The sequence below is a fragment of the Podarcis raffonei genome, chromosome 6, assembly GCF_027172205.1.
Source record: "Podarcis raffonei isolate rPodRaf1 chromosome 6, rPodRaf1.pri, whole genome shotgun sequence".
NCBI classification, from domain to species: Eukaryota; Metazoa; Chordata; class Lepidosauria; order Squamata; family Lacertidae; genus Podarcis; species Podarcis raffonei.
The window spans coordinates 41,595,681-41,615,053 of record NC_070607.1 but is presented as its reverse complement, the minus strand read 5'-3'; the positions used below and the strand labels follow the sequence as shown (position 1 = coordinate 41,615,053).

Below are 19,373 nucleotides of genomic sequence, written 5' to 3'. Positions count from 1 at the left end.
TACCTCGTGTTATGTACCGCCCCCCTTATGAATGCTGCGGGCTACGTGCTCTGCTAACCCGGAAGTAGATGCCCCCTTGTTGTGACCTTTGCCCCGGGATGCAAGCAGAAGCCACGCTCTGGAGGTGCCCTTAGCGAAAGCACACTTCATGTTATGAATGGTTTCCAGTTATGAACGGACCTCCGGAATGGATTATATACGTAACACGAGGTACCATTGTATTTGAAATTTCAGTTGCTATTAAAGTTTCTGCTGGCTTCAACCACTGGCAAAATTGCTTTGTATATTTTCATACTGACCATAGTAGGCTAGGTTATTATTCTTATTTGACATAAAGGAACTTGGATAAAGAAGGGACGCGGGTGGCACTGTGGGTTAAACCACAGAGCCTAGGACTTGCCAATCAGAAGGTCGGCGGTTCGAATCCCCGCGACAGGGTGAGCTCCCGTTGCTCGGTCCCTGCTCCTGCCAACCTAGCAGTTCCAAAGCACATCAAAGTGCAAGTAGATAAATAGGTACCGCTCCGGCGGGAAGGTAAACGGTGTTTCCGTGTGCTGCTCTGGTTAGTCATGCTGGCCACATTACCCAGAAGCTGTACGCCGGCTCCCTCAGCCAATAAAGTGAGATGAGCGCCGCAACCCCAGAATCAGTCACGACTGGACCTAATGGTCAGGGGCCCCTTTACCTTTACCTTAACTTGGATAAAGGACTCATTCAACACCACCTAGAGATCCAGGATTGATGCAGAACTGACACTTACCGTACTAACTGTTCACCACAGTACCACATTGTCTTAATTGTTAGGAACATACTCAGTATGAACATTGTTCTTTCCGCCTACTGTTTACAGGCTTTCCCCTCCTTTTAAAACTTTTGACTGGGGTTCCCTTTTGGAAACATGAATGCACTGAAATGTGGTTGGGTCTAAGAGAGCTATGAAATCGGATTATGGAGATAGCAATTTATAAGAAGAGATATTTTGCTGCTAATAATGCCTCAAAGAGGCATGGCTTTTGAGTACATCATTTGTTTTATTAGCTTTCTGATAAAACTTTTTGAGCTTGATAGATGGGCTGCAAGGCAAACATTTCCATGGAGATAAGACTATTTGGAACTGAGAAAAGCTAATTGCTGGACAGTTGTTTCATTAATGAGCCTGATATCCCTTTCCTGCAGCAGAATAATTTCAAAAGGAGATAGGTAATGCTCCTGCAGGGAATCAGGAAATCTCAACAGGGTATCTTGTGTTATTTCTCACTGCCTCACAGATAAGAGAGAGGCCATATGATGTATATATTTCCGTTTATAACCAATTCTGTTTACAACCAGAGGGGGTAAAGTTGCATCTTCCTGAACACACATTTATTTTAAACTTACAGGCCCCATTGAGATATAATCTCAGAATTACCTAGTTACTTCTAAGCAAGAAGAGGCAAAAATTCGAAGTAAAAATATATCAAAACTTAGGCCCAATCAGATGCCTTTGTTCTTTGCATGTTTTTTAAGGCAAGCCCAATTGTTTTTAAAACTATGGCTTGCACAGATAGCCTACCCTGGAGGTAGCCAAGGTTGGCTGGGGCTGATGGAAGTTGTAGTCCAACAGCATCTGGAGGGCACCTGACTATCTGACCTACATTGTCTCAGGACAGTGATCATCAGTAGAATTAGAGGAACAAAGGAAGTTGTCTTATAGAAAGTCAGACCATTGGACCATCTAGCTTAATATTGTTGACACTGACTGACAGGTGGCTCTCTGGGGTATCAGGCAGAATCCTATTTTATTTTTTTAAGTATATGAATGTGTCTTTATTCATTGAAAAAGGCTTGTGAACACAGTGCATTGCATATGAGTGGTTAATGATCAGTTCTGTTGGGAATGCTTAGCTTTTGATGGGAATTTGTTATATTAAAAAGTAATAAATTATAAAACCTGTTAAGATCCAAGTGGAAGAACACAACATACTAGCAGTTCACCGCAACCTGCAGATGTTATCATATTTACAAAAGTACAATTTTATGGTATTGGGACTATAGTCAGGAATGGACAAGTGGTCAACTCTATATTTTGTCTATCACATTCAGCCTGCAAAAGAATGAGAGCAAATAATGCTTATGATTTTAAATGTTTTTATTTGTAACAGTATTACATGGTGTGTTACAGAAATTAATGGAAAATTTCTAAAAATTTGTTGGTTTTTTTCTGCTGAATGCATTACACATAAAGTTAAGGGTGAAAAAAAGATGTTCAACAAATGGTTTTCCTCTGAGGTAAAGTTAAAGTAGATCTAGAAATGTACTGCAAAAAACAGTCATTTTTATCTTTCTTTTCTTTATTAAAAAAATACGTGTCGGAATGCAGAAATCAAAATGAATAAAGGTAGAGAGTAAACATCTTTGCAACGAAGGTGCCCAGTACATTATTTGATCATAGGTTTTGTCAGACAGTTGAATGACTACGATCTATCAAAATATTTTTTTAATGACATGGTTGGAATCAAGACAGTACAGGATGGTGAGTGGGATTCCCTGGTTTAAAATTTAAAGTGACAAATTTAGTGCTAGTGAAGAGCAGGATGGGGAAAGCTTGTTGACTCCCCTGAACCTATTATGTATCTATCAAATGGTACAGTGTAGGCTCCAATATTATCTCTCTTCTAGGCTATGGCAAAAAATGAATCTTCTGATGGTGGAACAGGGCAGCTATGGAGTCTCTTGTTTCAACCCCACCCCACCCCACCCCCCAAAAAACCCACAACCAAATGTTTACATGGAGCAAATTTCTTTGTGAGTTCTGATTTTGATATCCCAACTTGATTCTCTTTTATAGCTACTGTGTAGTATTGGTTACATAAACTTTTCCCATCCTGGGAAGGTTCTTGAGAGTCGTATGGTTACAGAAATCTTCAAACTATGATGTGAATGCTTTGGTCATTAACTGAAAAGCTAATGAGACCACAACCTACTCCAAAGTTTTATGAAGAACTGAAATGTCACCTTCTTCTAATCCAATATCCCAACACAAAAATGGTAAATAGTAGGGTTGCCCTATTTATGGAAGCAAAATTCAGTATACAAAAGTTGAACTTTTTTTTGGCAATCATCCTCAATCTTGGACATTTTACCAATTTCCCGAAATTCCCCCCAATGCTATTTTCGCCGGGGAATTCCGGATGTTTGGCAACCCTGTAAATAGCTTTGTTAAGGAAGAATGTAGCATTTCCTATTAAAATCAATAATTGGAAGATTATCTAATAAGAAAATGTTTTCATTCAATTGGTTGAACTGAAAATATACAATCCCACACATTTTAAATCCTACTGGGAATATATTTTTTGCATCTTTTGTTTGATGTGAGTTTGCCAGAGAGATCCTGACAATTAGAACAGAGAGAAGAAATGACAGGAACAGTGCATCAGATCTCACTTCTTTGATACTGAGCCTATCAACATCTAGTGTATCATTCACTCACTGCTAAAGCACACATTCAGTATATATTTCACAGGTACTGGCTGGAATTAGGAAATTTAGTTGCCAGCACCACCAAATCACCATCCTGTTCCGCTTTCAGCTGTGTGTGTAAAATGCTTTCATTAAACCATTCAAACATATGTAAATATACAACTCTAGGCCTACACAAATCAATGGAAAACACACAGAAACCTTGGTGTTATGATCTAAAAACAAAAATCTGCATAACCCATTAAGCAATTTCTCATTTGGGTTCATTAACTTTTTTTTTTAGTGCTAAACCACTAAAATTCAATATATTGTGATCTGCATAGGAACTTCAGGAAAACACATTTGACCTGTATAACAATTCTCTGTAGGCCAAAAATATATAGATTCTTTATGCAAATTATGTGCTAAGGATAGGAACCAAACACTGCACTTTTCTTACATAAATGTTTAAAAAAGAGAATTTTTAAAAAGTTGTTTCCGATTTGTGTGTAAACAGTTTTGAATTTTTATTTTCTAGCTATGAAATGGCTATGGAATGTACTTTTTTCCCTTGAAAATGTACAGTATGTAGTAATATTTGTGTCATAAAAGCAAGAAAATAAATCATGTGTTACCCATCAACTTTACTAGTTGCTGACAACCTAATTGCTGCTGGGAAATGCACTTTATTATAAGCATGTGGGGGGGGGAAAACCATACGAGATGCAAGAGCCACAGACTGGGGGTTTCCACACTTCCAAAGTACTGCCATTTGCTACCTTCTCTACAGTGTCATGGCATTATTAAAAGAACTCTCATAACATTTTATATTTACAAAAAAAACCTGGCAAATTTCATTCAAACTCCTTAAAGCCATTTCCCCTTAAACATTTAAAGAGTTTTATGGTAAGTTTTTTTTTCCTTTTTAATTTCAAGTTATAAAATAAAAATCCCATTTGAATTTTTCTGATGTACAAAAAGTGATAAAGATGAACAATTTGATCACATAATCAGTTTCAAAATTCATGCCATCTTCATCTTGGTTAATAAAGTCCATCCCAATCAAATCCAGAAAGCATACTGGAAGTATTTGGCAAACAATTTTTTTCTCTCTCTCTTCAAAAATGGCACACAGAGAAGAAAAACGCTTGTCTGCATAGCATTACAGCAGCAAGATATCAAAGAAATAAAAAATATTCCTTTACTGGTCTTTGTTTTAAGAGTCCCCTAGGAAATAACACTGTTAAGTCTTTTTCTTCTTCTTTTTCTTCATCAAAATATTTGATGTCCTTTTCTACCCACAGCAGAAGTATTCAAAACAAAAAAGCAGCATTTCATCTCTTTGATGTACTGTAATTTCAAAAGGTCCATTTGGCAACGTTTCCCAATCAAGATGGATAATCAGCAGAATGGCAATCCATGGTTTCAAGTTAAGGATGATTTTCACAGGAGGCATTTTGCTGCTAGAGTCTGTCACCTGTCTGTAAGAAAAGGGATAGAATGGAACACTCAAATACTTTGTCCCCTACCTTCAAATATGCCATTATAGAGTAGTATTGGGCGGCAGCGGCGGGGAATACAGCCAGATCAGTCTAATATGGTGATAAAAAAGTCACCATATTATCAAAATGTGCAGCCACAGAGCTCAATGGCTGTAGAATTCATGATTTTTTCCCTGTGTTTTTTTTATATTATTAAACGATTAGCAGTCCTTTAACAGATTTGAACTGATTACTTCCATAATGTGGTGCACTTGAAATGGCAAAAAAGTGACAAGGCGTGGTGGGAAATGCTGGATAGTTGAAACTTGAGGAAAGATTTTGCTTGGATATCAGGACTGTGGAACAAAACAAAAGTGTCATGTTCTGCCATAGAGAGTTGCCACTGGTTGCCAAAATATTTTGCTTGTTGAACTGATGCAGTGAGGTGATTATCCTTTATTAGATGAGATCAACTGCAAGAAAATGTGGGAGCCAAAGGCCTGTCAAGGCTGTAGTTTTCTGTTTGAGTCTTGAAGCACCACAAGCGTGGGTCAACGCTATTTCTTAGGTCTGTTGATCTGGGCATAGAGAGGCTCTCTTTCCTGGGAACAATAGAAAGAAATGTGAATAGAGACAATTCTAGTCATTTGTATCTAAGCAGCAGATTTCAGGGAAGTAGGTGAGTAGAATAAAAATGCTAAAGAAATAGCATTTTTATTATTTTGCATTATGATGATGTTTGAAAAGGCAGTAATAATATAAAAGAATTCAGCAATTCCACATTGTTTATTAAAAACCCAATTCATTGTTTAAGTTGAAATGATTATAATGAAATAGAATTCATGTACATCTCACAGTACAGTTGAGACCAGAAGAGGCTAAGTTTGCAATTATTGTTTTTAAACACACGGAGCAAATCGGCCCATTGCCCCCACACCCTGGAAGATGATTCAAGACAGCTGACTAAATGGTAAAAATATTATATTTATTAAAATGTAGCAAAATTAGAGGGTCTGCCAGTTAAGCAAATAATTAAGTGTAGGCAGGTGGAATCGATGAATGCATATGAGAGAAGCAACCCTCTATCTCATGGGAATGTAAGTCATTGCATTGTGAGTTCCCCAGCCAAGGACTGGGAGAAGAATCTCCCTTTTTGCTAAGCAAGCCTCGGATATGTGAAACCCAACCAGCACACCTGACTCCTCCTGTGGAGCATTCATCATGATGTGCAAACCACATCCTTAGCACTCTTTCAAGTACCAACAAACCTCAGACTATGGATGATGACTCACGAGTGCCTATTTACCTCCATGATGCCTCAGGGTGGCAGTGACATAAGATCTTATCTCTTCTTACCTGCCAGCACTGAATGCCAAACAGCCAAGTTAACCAAAGCACCACAAGATACCCTACAGTGCGAAGTAGATAAAAACAACCTAAGTCCCAACCAGGGGCTCCCTCTAAACTCCTTCTCAACACACCCCCCAAAAAAGTGGCTAGGCAAAGCCCACTATAGAGGGGTAAGACAAAATGAGGGAGTAGGGGGCGGCCGTGTAACTTTAAATACTGGACTGGACTGTCCCCTCCCATTACACACTCCTGCTCAAATGACTAGCTGTCCTCTCCCCCGGGAGAAACCAGCTTGAGTCTCTATCAAGTCCAAGAAGGTGGGTGGATGAGGCAAATTCACCCCTGCTGAGAGCAAGGTCATCATTCAGCTTATAAACATGCAGTTTTAGTTCAGAGAAATAATGACAAATTATTTTCCTGTACTCCAGTTAAATATTTCACATCTTATACTATGAACTTTTCTGTTCGCGCATTCCAGCTATTAGATGCAGAAAGGCTTCACTCCAAAGTCAGTGTAGGTTTGATTAAAATAATAATGGCTAAAATGGCGAAACAATGGATGTTGGTGAGCCAACAAGAAGCCCAATGCACCATGTCACCTTAGCATTCCATGATATTATACAAATTCAAAATCCAAATAAATGTTAAGTCAGAGATACCAGATATATCAGTAGAACTACCATGTAATAAACACATTGCAAGCATTGGCACGTTTGGCTATAGAACTTCTTAAAGGATCTAAACATTTCTGTAAATTGCCCTCAGGATCTTGCCCCGCTATGAAATCCTGGTGTGGAGCAGTGCTGTAGGACCTATGCTCCATCCTTGCCAAGTCCAGAAATGGGCACATGCAAGTGATAAAAATTCTGGAGAACTTGAAAGCTTGCTCACAACTTTGTGACATTTGGGTTGGTCTTGACAAAAGTATACTGTGATGGGTTATTTCCAAATGGAGTGGTGGTGTTGGTGGTGGTCTAAAAAATGCAGGTTATTTTTCTTTGTAAATGACTAATTTAAAATTCTGAATTATATTATGGAACTCTGTTTGCAGGGCTTGTAAGTAAAAAAATGAATGAGTTGGAGCATGTAACAGCAGCATATTTTGCATTCCAATCCACAAAGTATTCACTTCTCAAGAAGAAGGGCAAAGGTAAGCATACTATATCTTGTCTTTATGGGTGATATCCAACAAGGTCAGTCCATTTGGGTAATGGATTTTAGCTCAGGCAAATGGGATTTCTACTTCCTCTCCCCCCTCCCCCAAGCTCCCACCACCCCTAAATAATCTGCTGTGGAGGCTAGGGGACCCTCAACAGGGCACAAAGTTGGGGGTGGAGGGGGCTACAGAAGAGAGTAAAGGGAAGTCCCATCACATCTACTATTCTCTTGGCCCATGAATCTGTAGCACCTATGCAGAGAATCTCAGCATTTCAAATCAGGTCTTATTGCGCACATAATGAACATTATGTCCATCATCATATTTACCCCAGTATGCAAGAAAGAATAACAATTCTATTCCAAGTTTGGGGACACTTCAAAGATTATGCTTACATAGATTGCTGCTGCATAGACCACAGACAGACACAATTCTGGCTAGATTACAATAGTACTTGAAAGAAAGACGATTTGGCCTCTAGGCTTCATAAATTTTGATGGGACCTTTCATTCTGCTCTGGTGTAATCCTCACTTTATCCTTACAATAATGGCCTTGAAGTTTCAGAAAGGATCCAGCTATCTGTTGTCAGTGAACTTTGGGTCATACCTTTAGCAGTGAATAGCAAATGCACATGGTTGAACAAATTAAATTAAAAAGCCATTTATCACCTTATAGTACAGAGGTGCATGAGAAGTAAATTAGAAGGGACAGGAAAGAATATGTAAATAATAAATAATGCCACGATCTTCTTTTATCTTCTTTATAGCCTTTGCAAAAAACACATTTTTAACAAGATTGTTGCACCTCAATTCCCATTTCTTAGCTATCAAAATTATCCTCTAATTCAGAAAGTCATTGCTAAGGCTTCAGCTTAAAAATGATCACAAATAGGGCCGGATTTTGGTTTGATGAGGCCCTAAGCTACTGAAGGTAATATGTCCAGCTGTCCTTTGTCAACAAAAAATTGTCACTGTTTTTTCTGTTGAATATATGCTATATGGTAATTTATGGACCTAATAGGTATCTAAAGCACATAACAAAATATGTATTTTGTGGTTCGAGGACCCGATCCCCCCCCAAAGTGGAATGAATACACAAGGACATGTGATATAAGGTTAATGGGCAAGAAAAGGCCACAACTTTATTGATTACAGCAAGTGAAAAGGTATTGGCTTAGGCACTGGATTACGACAGCTGACTCCACCCCCTCAGAGAGGGGTGAGTCTGAAACAAGGGGGTTTATTCACCAGTAGGTGGAGCCTGTTGATGCTAATCCAACTATAGGCTCTCCCCTGATGTCACCGAGGGTCGTGCCATGGCCTCCCGCCAAGCAGGCATCGGACAGAATACACGACTGCCAGATTCCTTTAACAGAATACCCAAAAATTGAAGGCATAGGCGATGGCCACACCTAGCCCTTCGACACACCACAACACATTATTCCAATGCCTAACCTACCCACCAATACCACAAAAGTTGTGACGATTGCTACGAGGTAGGCGAAAAAACCAAAAAGCCTAATGCCAAATGGAAAAATTCCTACCAGGCCCCCCAGACAACCAGGGCGACCAACCTAAGGTCCATAGCAAGGCCAAGGGAAACTAAGTCCTGAGCTCAAAGGGAGTGGAGGGTGGGTGAATCGCAATGGGACAACGAAGAGTGAGGCTGAGGAGGGGCTGGCGCCACCGTATTAAGGCTGCTATACACGCCCCCTCGGAGGCACCTGGTTGGGTGCCTGCCAATGGGCGTGGGCGCCAGCCAGGTAAGTGGGAGGCAGTAGAGGCGGGGCTCGGGCTCCCGCCCACAACCACTCCCCTCTCTTCCAGGAGGAGAGTCTTTATCAAAGCAATTGTTGAACTGAAATACAATTAAGAAGAAGTATATTTAGTAATGAAATAATTATTAAGCTCTAACTGTATGTAGGTTTTATTTTATTTGTTTTTATATTTTAGAAATGAACATCCAGGTGTTTTTTTCCTTTAACTTTTTTGGGGCCCCCCAGAGAGTGGGGCCCTAAGCTAGTTTAGCTTATATGTAAATCCAGCACTGCAAAGAGCCTTTATGTCGCTTAGCTTTACAACTAATAGTACTGTTTGCTCCCATTATTATTTTTCTAAGGGAACTACCATTCTGGACCTTTTCTTCAAGCTAAAAGTATTACCAAACACCTTATATCCATTACTATTGTCCCTGTATTCTTTATTATCTTAACAGAGACCATCCCTTTTTGCTAGTGGAAACCAACCAGACAAGGTGATGGGCAGAATTTTTCTTACTGATGTATGTAAGGCTGGCATAAAAGATGCATTATGAACTTAAACTTGCAATTCTCCCAAGGCTGCTTTGACCTCTGTGTTCCTATGTAGATTTTAAGCAGAGTGTTTTCCTTCTGGCTGGTTGAACAGAAAGTAGAATCTCAGCTGATGCATTTCAGAAAATAAGTCTTCTGCTTCCTGATCATCCAGTCAGAAGGAAAGCCCTGTGTTGAGACTCTGCTGCAGAGAAAGAAGGTCAAGGAATCCCAAAGGAGTAGCACCTAAGTCAAGATTGTAATGTATCTTTTATACTACAAGCTAGGCTTCTTTAGAGAGCCAGATCCAACAGTGGAGGGGTAGGCGCAGGGCTGTTCTGCTTCCTTATGGTGAAGGGACCCTTGCGTTATGTACTCATTAATAACAGCTGCTATGTATAAAAACACTATATGTTTCTAAAGTTCTTCTTTGCACTGGGTTTCATGATGAAAAACAAGCCTCTAATTGTGTTTGCTTGGTTATCCCGTCCCTATGATGAGCTCATTTACAGTACTCAGCATAGCAGGACATAATTATATATATATATATATATATATATATATATATATATATATAACCCCATAACTTGAATATCAGTAGTTATTAACTTGTATAACTAAATAACATGTATTGCTTCATGTTAACCACTTGGCAAAATGGTTATGGGGCTGAATTTAGCTGGGCCAGTTTCACCTACAGTAAGTGGCTTGTATCTGGCCACTGTTATCCTGTGAGACAAAAGTACACTTGGCCCAGGGATTGGGGGAAATGTGCTCACTTCACATTATAATGCAAACCTATCTAATGTGCCCTATGCGAATGAATACATGAACTGGAAAAACGGGAAAACAAAACAGACAAATTTCACCATTCATAGTTCCGCTTAGCAGGCCAGGACTAGCTTCGAGGGTTCACAGAGAATCAAAGTGCTCTGGCGTGTTGGCAACATTTCTGAAAATGGGGCCTAGAAGGATAAGCAGCACCTGAATCAGGCCTCCCCCCCCCCTCCAGGTACTTTTCAAAATACTGTATAAAGATCTTTACTGTAATAGTGAAGCCAATTTATTTATGCATAATTATTTCCCATGTTATTTGAAGGTAGACCATTGACTATAGTTAATATATGCAGTTCCTCCAAGTATAGGTCCAAATATGTTAAATGACAATAGGCTCACCTACAGGAAAGACAGGAAACTAAGCACCATTGTTGTCCTATCTCAGTCCAGTTCTCCTCAAATTGAAGGTTCTGCGCTACAGGTGGCAACCTTTAGGCAGCAGCCAAAAGGAATGTGTCAGAGGGTAAAAACTGCATGTGGCTGCTGACAATCCTGTTGGGTTCTGACAAGTGGGATCATCTTTAAAGATGGTCCTGGTTGCAGGCAGGCTCCCAGGCCGGTTCCTCCCCCCCTGGCATGGGTGCAGTAATGCCATCATGCCAGGGTGGCACCACGTTAACCCCAGCTTCTTGGCCAACCACTTTTGTGTGGGGTGATCGTGGGGGGGGTATAAAAGTGGTAGCATGACACGTGTCAGGCATCTGCTTCACGCTGCTGAACACCCACCCTTTATTTTAGATGTCCTCTGGCCTTGCATTGGACTTTTTGGTTCGTCGCCTATCTTGGGATGGGGACCAGGTTGGAATTTTTCCATTTGGCAGATTGGCAATGGCCACTTGGTTTTCGCCTACCTCGTCACAACTTTGTAAGGTTTGGCGGTTAGGCATTGGCTCACTGATTTGTGGGGGAGGGGTCCATTGACCAAGGGTATTCCGTTAAAGGAATGCAGGGCCTGGATCCTGTCCGATGTCCGCTTGAAGGGCTAGGGCCATGCCAGGCCTCTGGGGACACCAAGAAGAACTACAGGCGGGTTCCCCCGATGTGGCTTCCTCTTTGGGTGGTTTACCCTTACAGACTTCCTGCAAAGGTGGCTGCTCACATTTCCGTAATTAATAAAGTTGTGGCCTAAAATTTTGCCCAATAACCAAAATTCTGTGTCAGTGTGAATTTTATTCTAATGGGCTGGTTTGGGGGCCTTGCCACGCAAACTGCCTTCCTGTAAAAAATCCTGCTATGCCATGATGGATAAAAAAATAAAGATTGTAATACTTTTGAGCAAGTGCTGCCTTTTCTTCACAACGCTAGCCAAGTCTTTGAAGAAATATAAATAAATGTATTATTGCTGTTTGCTGCCTCTGTCTTGTGATCCACAAATCTACATTCTCTGAATTGAAACAACGTGCTTCTGCCTAAGAATAGTGCTGCACTCTTTCTTTTTTGCAATTTCAGTGAATGTATTAAGACATCTGTCCTGGCTTTTGATTTAAAAAACCACAGCAAGGCAAACATTTTGCTTATCAGTAGATTGCAGATTTGACTACTAACAGCATGGTTGTCATTTCTTTAAAGGTTAGTTGTGAATTCCAAGTTTGAAAGCTTCAGTTTAAGATTGCAGGTAGATGCAAAGTGCAACGTAGTTCAAGATATAGGAACTGATAAGACACTCGGTTATTCAAATACAAAGACTTTAAGATACTACAGAAAAGAAGTGCTAACAACACAGAAAGCAAAATGACATTAAAAAAATGAAGTGGGAGAGTGCACTTGAATACCCTATTTACTTGAATCTAATGCTCACCTTTTTTGGCCAAATTATGTCCTGAAAATTAAGGTGCGCGTTAGATTCGATGGCACATTAGACTCAAGTAAATATGGTATATACAGAGGCAGCATAAACAAGATCATTGAGTGAAGATAAACATAGCTTCCAAGTGCATCGAGTGCAACAGAACCCTGTGTTCATGCCAAGTTTATTCACTTCCAAATTCTAAAGCCCTCTATAAATATGAAGACCTCTCTCTCTCCCTCTTACTGGGAGAAGATGCTTAGCATTAATAAAGTAGGACCGAAGATATTGGGCCTTGTCACAGTTTTAACTATTGATCATACAGAACAAACTTGGACTATTCACCCTCTAAATATTGTGGTAGCTTCAAGGGAAAAGAACAGGTCCATTCAATTCCTTAATGTAGCAGTAGCCAACATGGTGCCCTCTAGATAATTTAGGCCTCCAAGTTCCATTGGCCTAATGGCAGAGGGTCACTGGAGTTGTAGTCTAAATCATCTGGAGGGCACCATTTTGGCCATCCCTGTCTTAATGCTTTTTCAGATAGACTATTATTTAACTATAGATTTCCCCTACCTGATGAAAGTGTGGGAGCCAAAACGGAACACCTGCTCATCCCTCCCTTTAAACTGTCATAATGCTGATATGGAGCCATACAATGTGCAAACATTAAAAAGCAAAGCACAATAGTATAGTTCAAACTGATGGGGAAAGTGGGATAAAGGAACATTTTTATAGAGACAAAGTAGTTACTGAAGAGTCTGACACCCCCTTAGTTGTATACTGCTTAGAAATCTAAAGCCACAAATGACAAAGCAAACATTTTAAATTTACCTCTTCTTTTTTTTTTTTAAAGTAACTGAGGAAGTGAGACTGCACAGACTTCAGGGATGACAGTGGTTTCAGGTGAGGGCAGAAATGGTTTTAGGCTCATGGGAAAGGGACTATTGGATAGCAGCTAGTACATTCAGATATCTGTGGTTGGAAGCACATTCTTAAAAGCCTGGAAACCGATGCACATTATGCACTAAAAATAAATCCACCATTTCCATTAATTTGTTTCATATGCTCCATACACAGAAAGATGAGCAATAAATCACATAGTGCTTGAACTGTTTCAAATCACAGCGCAGTGTAATAAAAGAAACATTTTTCATATGGCAGCATTGGAATACATTGAGATGAGATGGGGATGTTCAACACTCACAGGCACTGTAGCATCACAATCTTTCTGACAAAACACAGATGCCAGAATAAAAATAGCCACGGTCACCCTCATAAAACATCTATCAACACCCACAGCATGCAGCGTGCAGTTAACGATTAAAGCAATTGTGTTGCCTTAGCATTTTGTCATGGAAAATATATATTTAAAATGATAGGGTTACATGTTCTCTGTATCAATGGGTTGTTAACCCATAGACATCAACATTGTAATTTAATATTTTCATTAGACCCTTTAACTAATAGGTTTTCCAATTGACCATTATTGTGGCCACAGAGTGGCAAGGCACATCTTAATTTATTGATGGTGCTTAATTCAGTCTCTTAAAAAATATGTTGCACTGCTGATGTCATTTCAGTCCTGGATGAACATTGCTTGCCACTTTGCAATTTCTATCAGAAAAAGATAAAATGCACAATATACAAATATCTTAAATGGTAATCATGAATACCAGAAACTGCAGAGCGTCGATATTCTGTAAGAAAAACAACAACTATGAACCTGTTGTTGATAATCTCTCATTTCACAGTTGCTGTAATATATATTTTCCCTAGGGTTGTATTTTTTTATTATTATTATTCTGACAACACAAAAGTGCACCACCTAGAAATGGAATTATCAACCAGTGATGCATCAATGGTGTGAGAAGTAGTGAAATGAAGGTATGAAATATTCCATATTGTATATGTGGAATATATTATGTTTGTGGCTAGCATCAATGTAAATGAAGGCAGGCAATGGTGAATATGAATAGCTCAAAAGTGACAGAGAGAAAAGGACAGATACCTACCCCAACCTGCGCTATCTAGCTATCGCCCTGTGGACTTACAGTATCACCAATGGGCTCACCAAATGGATCACTGTTGGATGAGGCCTGAGATCCATCAGGCTAGAATACAAGAACATAACACCTTTTTTTCTCAACAACAGAAAGGAAAACAAAGTCAGCAGTTATTTTCATGCAGTGGGTGCATTTTAATATGAATGCCTATTGTGGATGAAAATAATTTAAAAGCCATATACTATAGCTGATATTTCCTAGGACCAACTGCTGCCAGCGGGCCAGCCCTGGATAGGATAGTAAACTGATTTGAGCTCACAGAAACAGTCTTTTAGGTTAGTGCATTTTGGCCAAAGCTAACTTTACCTTCAACACTTGGTCAAGAAGCAGACAAATGCCTAGTGCATAGCTTCTGCTTTAAGCCTGCCTAATTAGTGGTTCTAGTTTGTGATGAGCCATTCATGTGAAGCAGTTGCCATGGCCACGTCTGACTATTTTTGCACCGCAACTCAAACCCAGCCAAATATGAGTTTTCAGCAATGTGAGAAGCAATCTGGATCTGTGTATGGTGCCCATAATTGGTTTGTGGTCATCACAAGCAAATTTGGACACCACTGATCTGAGACCAGGTTGCCATTATCAATGTGAGGTCATGCTTCTGCTGTCTCCTTGCAAGTGGGGCAGGCACAGGGTCATGCGTTAGCTATTGTATTCACCACTCGTGCTATTCAACTTAAGCCAAGCCATGTGATTGTACTGACAGCAAAACTTATCCATATTGTCACCTACCCAGGCCACTACACATTGACCTGTGAAGGGTTGTCCATTCCCAGCATTAAGGTGTATACTTACTTTCATTTTCAAATGTCACTGATTCCCCCCTCCCCCTGGGAAATCAAATGTGTTGTGCTATTTTTACAATGTCTGAAGAAATCTGCCAGCTCCTCCCCCTGAAAACAATCTGGTCATATAAAGCATTCCTGTTGAATGCTAGAAAATGGAGAGCATGGATTCCCTCTTCACTGCCAACCATCCTCCCTGGCTTGCCCTGGAGAAAGCAGAGGGAAGAACTCACTACTCTGTAAGATCCTTCCTAGGTTGAGTTCAGTCTGAAGGTGGCAAAACTCGACTCAGACACTGAGTGCCAGGGGCTGCATTTTGAACCCCGCCCCCCAAAGTCTCTGAACTCCTTTGTCTTTTAGCCCCAATATCCTTCTGTGTTTCTAAGGCAGAACTGCAAATTTATATTGGCTACAATGGTGCCATCACACAAAGCTTTGATGGCACACTGCTGCTTCCGGTTCTTGAAATCTAATTCACAGTTGCTCCTCCTGAATTCTGTCTCTTTGAAGAGCTGGCAGGAGGAGGTAGATACGGACTAATAAATCATGAGAGAACAATCCAGCAGAAATGTATAACAAGTAGGAACACTCAAATAGACTGCATAAGCTGACATGTAGATAAAAATGTTAAGTTAATCTGTGCAATCTTCCATTTTGACTTACACGTTTTTGCTTCAGCAGTATACATGCTAGTCTAGCACATATTGGTGCTGATGGGGAAACTGGAAGAGTGAAGTGGGAGCACTGATCAACACTCTGTCCTCTGTAATTTACATTAGTTGTGAGCAGTCAGGAGAAAATCAGAAAAGTTTGAAGGGTGGGGGAAGGGGGCTGGGTTCATTATTTCTCCTTCTGTTTGATTAAACATTGCATCAAATAGGGAGAAAAATTGAGGGAACATTTGCGTTCATATCCTAACTCTCTATTTTTTGTAGGGCAACCTTCATTGCCCAAAGTCAATGTTAAGTGTCTATAATTGGAGTAGGAAACACTCCTCTATTTTCTTCTACAGTTCAATTTTGCTGATTGAATACTACCTTTAATGTGATCTACAGCAAATGTTTTAGTACTCATGCAAAGTAGAATTTGACTAGAATTTTCAAAACTGTGAATCATGTACATAGTAACCGAGCAGTTTATGGGTTAATGATTTGGAGTTGCCCCACTTACCGCTTCCTGTTCTTCACTTTTACTTGGACTTTCAAAGCCCTCTTCAAAGAGGTCATCTGCAGCAGGGTCACTGGTATGAGATGCTGAGGATTTGGATGGGGAACTTTGTCTAGGAGCAGGAGTTGGAGCTGAATAAAGACAATAGAGATAATTTGAATTGAATGGATGACTGACTCCTAAATATCACCAGAGAACCTGCTGGCAGGTGTCGGGGGGGGGGCTATGAGCCTAGTGCCACTGTGTGGTTTGGCAATCCCCCCCAAGATTAACAATAAATGGATCTGAGAAACTTGTTTTAAAAGGTAAAATTGCTCTTAGTAAAGTGTTTGGGAACCATTGAGTTTGACAGTTTTGAAAGATTCAAAATATTTTAATTTTAGTTTGCAAAATTCAGCAACCTCTTATCATTCATATGACAACAAACAATGTCCTGGGTTTACTTTGTTTTTAATTTATGCAGCAGTACCAATGCGTTTATCTTAAAATCTTTAACAAAAATTAGATAAATATAAATAAATAAATAAATAAATAAATAATAGAAGCTTTCTATCACTGGAAGATGTCCATCTTTTAAAAAACTACAGATGCCTACTGAGTCATTTCTTCTAACTACACTGTGAAACAAATGACGTATAAAATTAGCAGTAGTCCACTGAAATCACTTGCAATGCAATTGTTGCAGTACCATCAGAAATACACATTAAGCACACTAAACAAATGTTGCTTCAGTGCAGTGATGATCCATCACCACACCTGCTTAAATCCAACTCCTCCATCCAATTTTATTGCGTGTTTAAGCATGGGAATCATCTCATCAGCAATTCTTAATTTAGGGTTGATTCACACAAAATGTTTTTGCAACAATGTAATCACAATGCTCAAGTAAGGCTGGTAATTATGAATCCAAAATCAGTAAGCCACGATTGCATCAAGCACAGCTTCCATTGGAGGAGGGGGGCAGAAACCCTCACCAAATTTCTGGATTTCCCTAGCTCATGAAGATAGCAAACAGAATCCCAGCTTTGGGAACTTCCAAAGCTGATTGTGCAAGCCAGTTTTTATGCATATTTAAGATGACACTGTCTTTCAACAACTAAATTACACTGTCTTTCAAAAATGAAATTCATTAAAAGTAATGTGTGTAATTAATTACGGACATCCATGAACTCCATGCGATTATCCTCGATTTCATGTCTTCCCAACTTCAAAGACGCCCAATTTATTTAATTTTTAATTACATTCATGGATACTTCTGACAGCTCCATCTCAGAAAAGGGAAACAATGTGCGGAAGGTTGCGGCAGAAAAACGGGGAATACTCACGTGAGTTCGTCGATGGCGTTGTAGAAGTCACAGGAGTCAAATTTAACTGAGAGATGTCAAAGTCATCACAATCATCTGCTTCCTGTGCCATCCCAACTTTGTTAAAGTAACTGGAGAAGGCCTCTGAGGTACAACTGAGGGAAGGCTGATCTGGTTTTCGTGATGGCACTGGCGGAGGCTGAGCCATCTGGAAATCTTTGAACATTTCTTTTCCTGCTTGCTGCCTAGGCCTATCTGTCTGCGGACTGGATCTGGTAGAATCGCTTGTAGGTGGAACGGTAGCAATGGGGGCAACGGTACCTTGAAACATGGCTGCTTGTAAAGGCAATACAGTTTGTGTTGGCATGAAGGCAGCAGGCTGAAACTGACCAGCTACAGATGGCCATGGTTGCTGGGTGGGAGAAAATATCCCAGGTTGTCCCCATGCAATTGACTGTCCTCCCTGCATCACCTGAGCAACTGGAGGCTGAGCACCCATGGCCAGTTGTTGTTGAACAAGAGGTTGTTGTCCCCAGAAGGAGGGCAGGACAGCTCCCATTGCAACATAACCTTCGGGGGAAAGAGAGCGGGGACAATTTCAGAACAGGAAGAGTAAATAAAACCCATGGCAGCCAAGGAAGAAAAGTAGGTCAGATATACAAATGAGGAATCACAGGGAGTTTTGGTGACTTCTGTTGCTCCACTGAAAGCGTTGTTGGACAGAGGCATGGGGCAGGTTCAGATGCTGTTACTAGACCACATGCAAAAATAAATCTATTTTAATGAGACGGCATTTTCCAATAAATAAGAGAAAAAAGGGAGTGTTTTCTCTGCCCTTTCTTCTGAACGGAAATCTATATTAGAGTATTTGTTTTGCTCACTCACCCAGCCTATCACGGACCAGTACTTAGTTGTACCAGTACTTTGCTTCCAGTATTTTTAGCATGACATAAGCTTCCTTTATTCTTGCATTTTCAGTAAGTAGGTTAACAAAGGGTATTGTCTTCACCTATTCCATACCGTAGTTTATATCTAAACCCTTTTCTTTCCATGTTGTCCGTTGCCCATTTATTACCCACAAATTTATCAAGCTAATTGCCCAAGGTGCAATTATGTTTCTGAAGTGACCATCTGTGTAGACTTCTGATTCCTCCCCCCTATTTATACTGGACATTAGCTCCTTACTCACTGGATTTCAGCAGCTGCAGTTATCACACAAGAGCAGAAAAGGTATCTAGATATGGAGAATGTCAATCATATATCTGAGATTTTGAGTAACACGCAGAGGTTGGGCAAACTCACACAAACTGTATGCAGAAAGGTGAAAGTAGTATGGAAAAAACATTCGCACTCACCCTGCCCCAGTGTATTCATACAACCCCCACCCCCCTCTCCTGGCATCTCTAGTCAAACAGGTATTGCAAGTTTTTGAAGCACTGCAGATAGCCTACAAGACCTATTTGATCTGACTGATTAAAACAGAGCATGCACATCATTTAGAACTGTATTTCTGGCCCTCTGTGAGAGTAAAGGTCAGCAGCCAAGCCCACACTACTGCTTTAGAGGAGTAGGGGACAGCTATATAAAGCAAGACTGCCTCCCCTCCTCAGTTGTGTTTTGTCCTTCACCCAGCCACCTGGCCCTTTGGTGCAATGTCAAAACATTCCAGTTGCTAAAGATGTGTGGTGTTTTCCTCAAAGATGGGCCTAGGGCTT

At 40.2% G+C, this 19,373-nt stretch overlaps 1 protein-coding gene across 14 annotated transcripts in view; it reads right to left on the bottom strand.

Annotated features, from left to right (window-relative positions):
* Positions 1-2,110: 2,110 nt before the first annotated feature.
* Positions 2,111-19,373, bottom strand: part of DAB1 (DAB adaptor protein 1) — a 568,090-nt gene continuing 550,827 nt past the window's right edge. For 12 of the 14 annotated variants that reach the window (XM_053392300.1, XM_053392292.1, XM_053392295.1 and 9 more), the window contains 4 exons: positions 17,680-18,228; positions 16,358-16,485; positions 14,355-14,453; positions 2,111-5,521 (listed from right to left, as the gene is read on the bottom strand). In XM_053392300.1, coding sequence (XP_053248275.1) covers positions 14,370-14,453; positions 16,358-16,485; positions 17,680-18,228 — 761 coding nt within the window. In that variant the 3' untranslated portion in view covers positions 2,111-5,521; positions 14,355-14,369. The remainder of the gene's footprint in view (positions 5,522-14,354; positions 14,454-16,357; positions 16,486-17,679; positions 18,229-19,373) is intronic. The other 2 variants (XM_053392306.1, XM_053392299.1) reach the window with 2 other exon arrangements.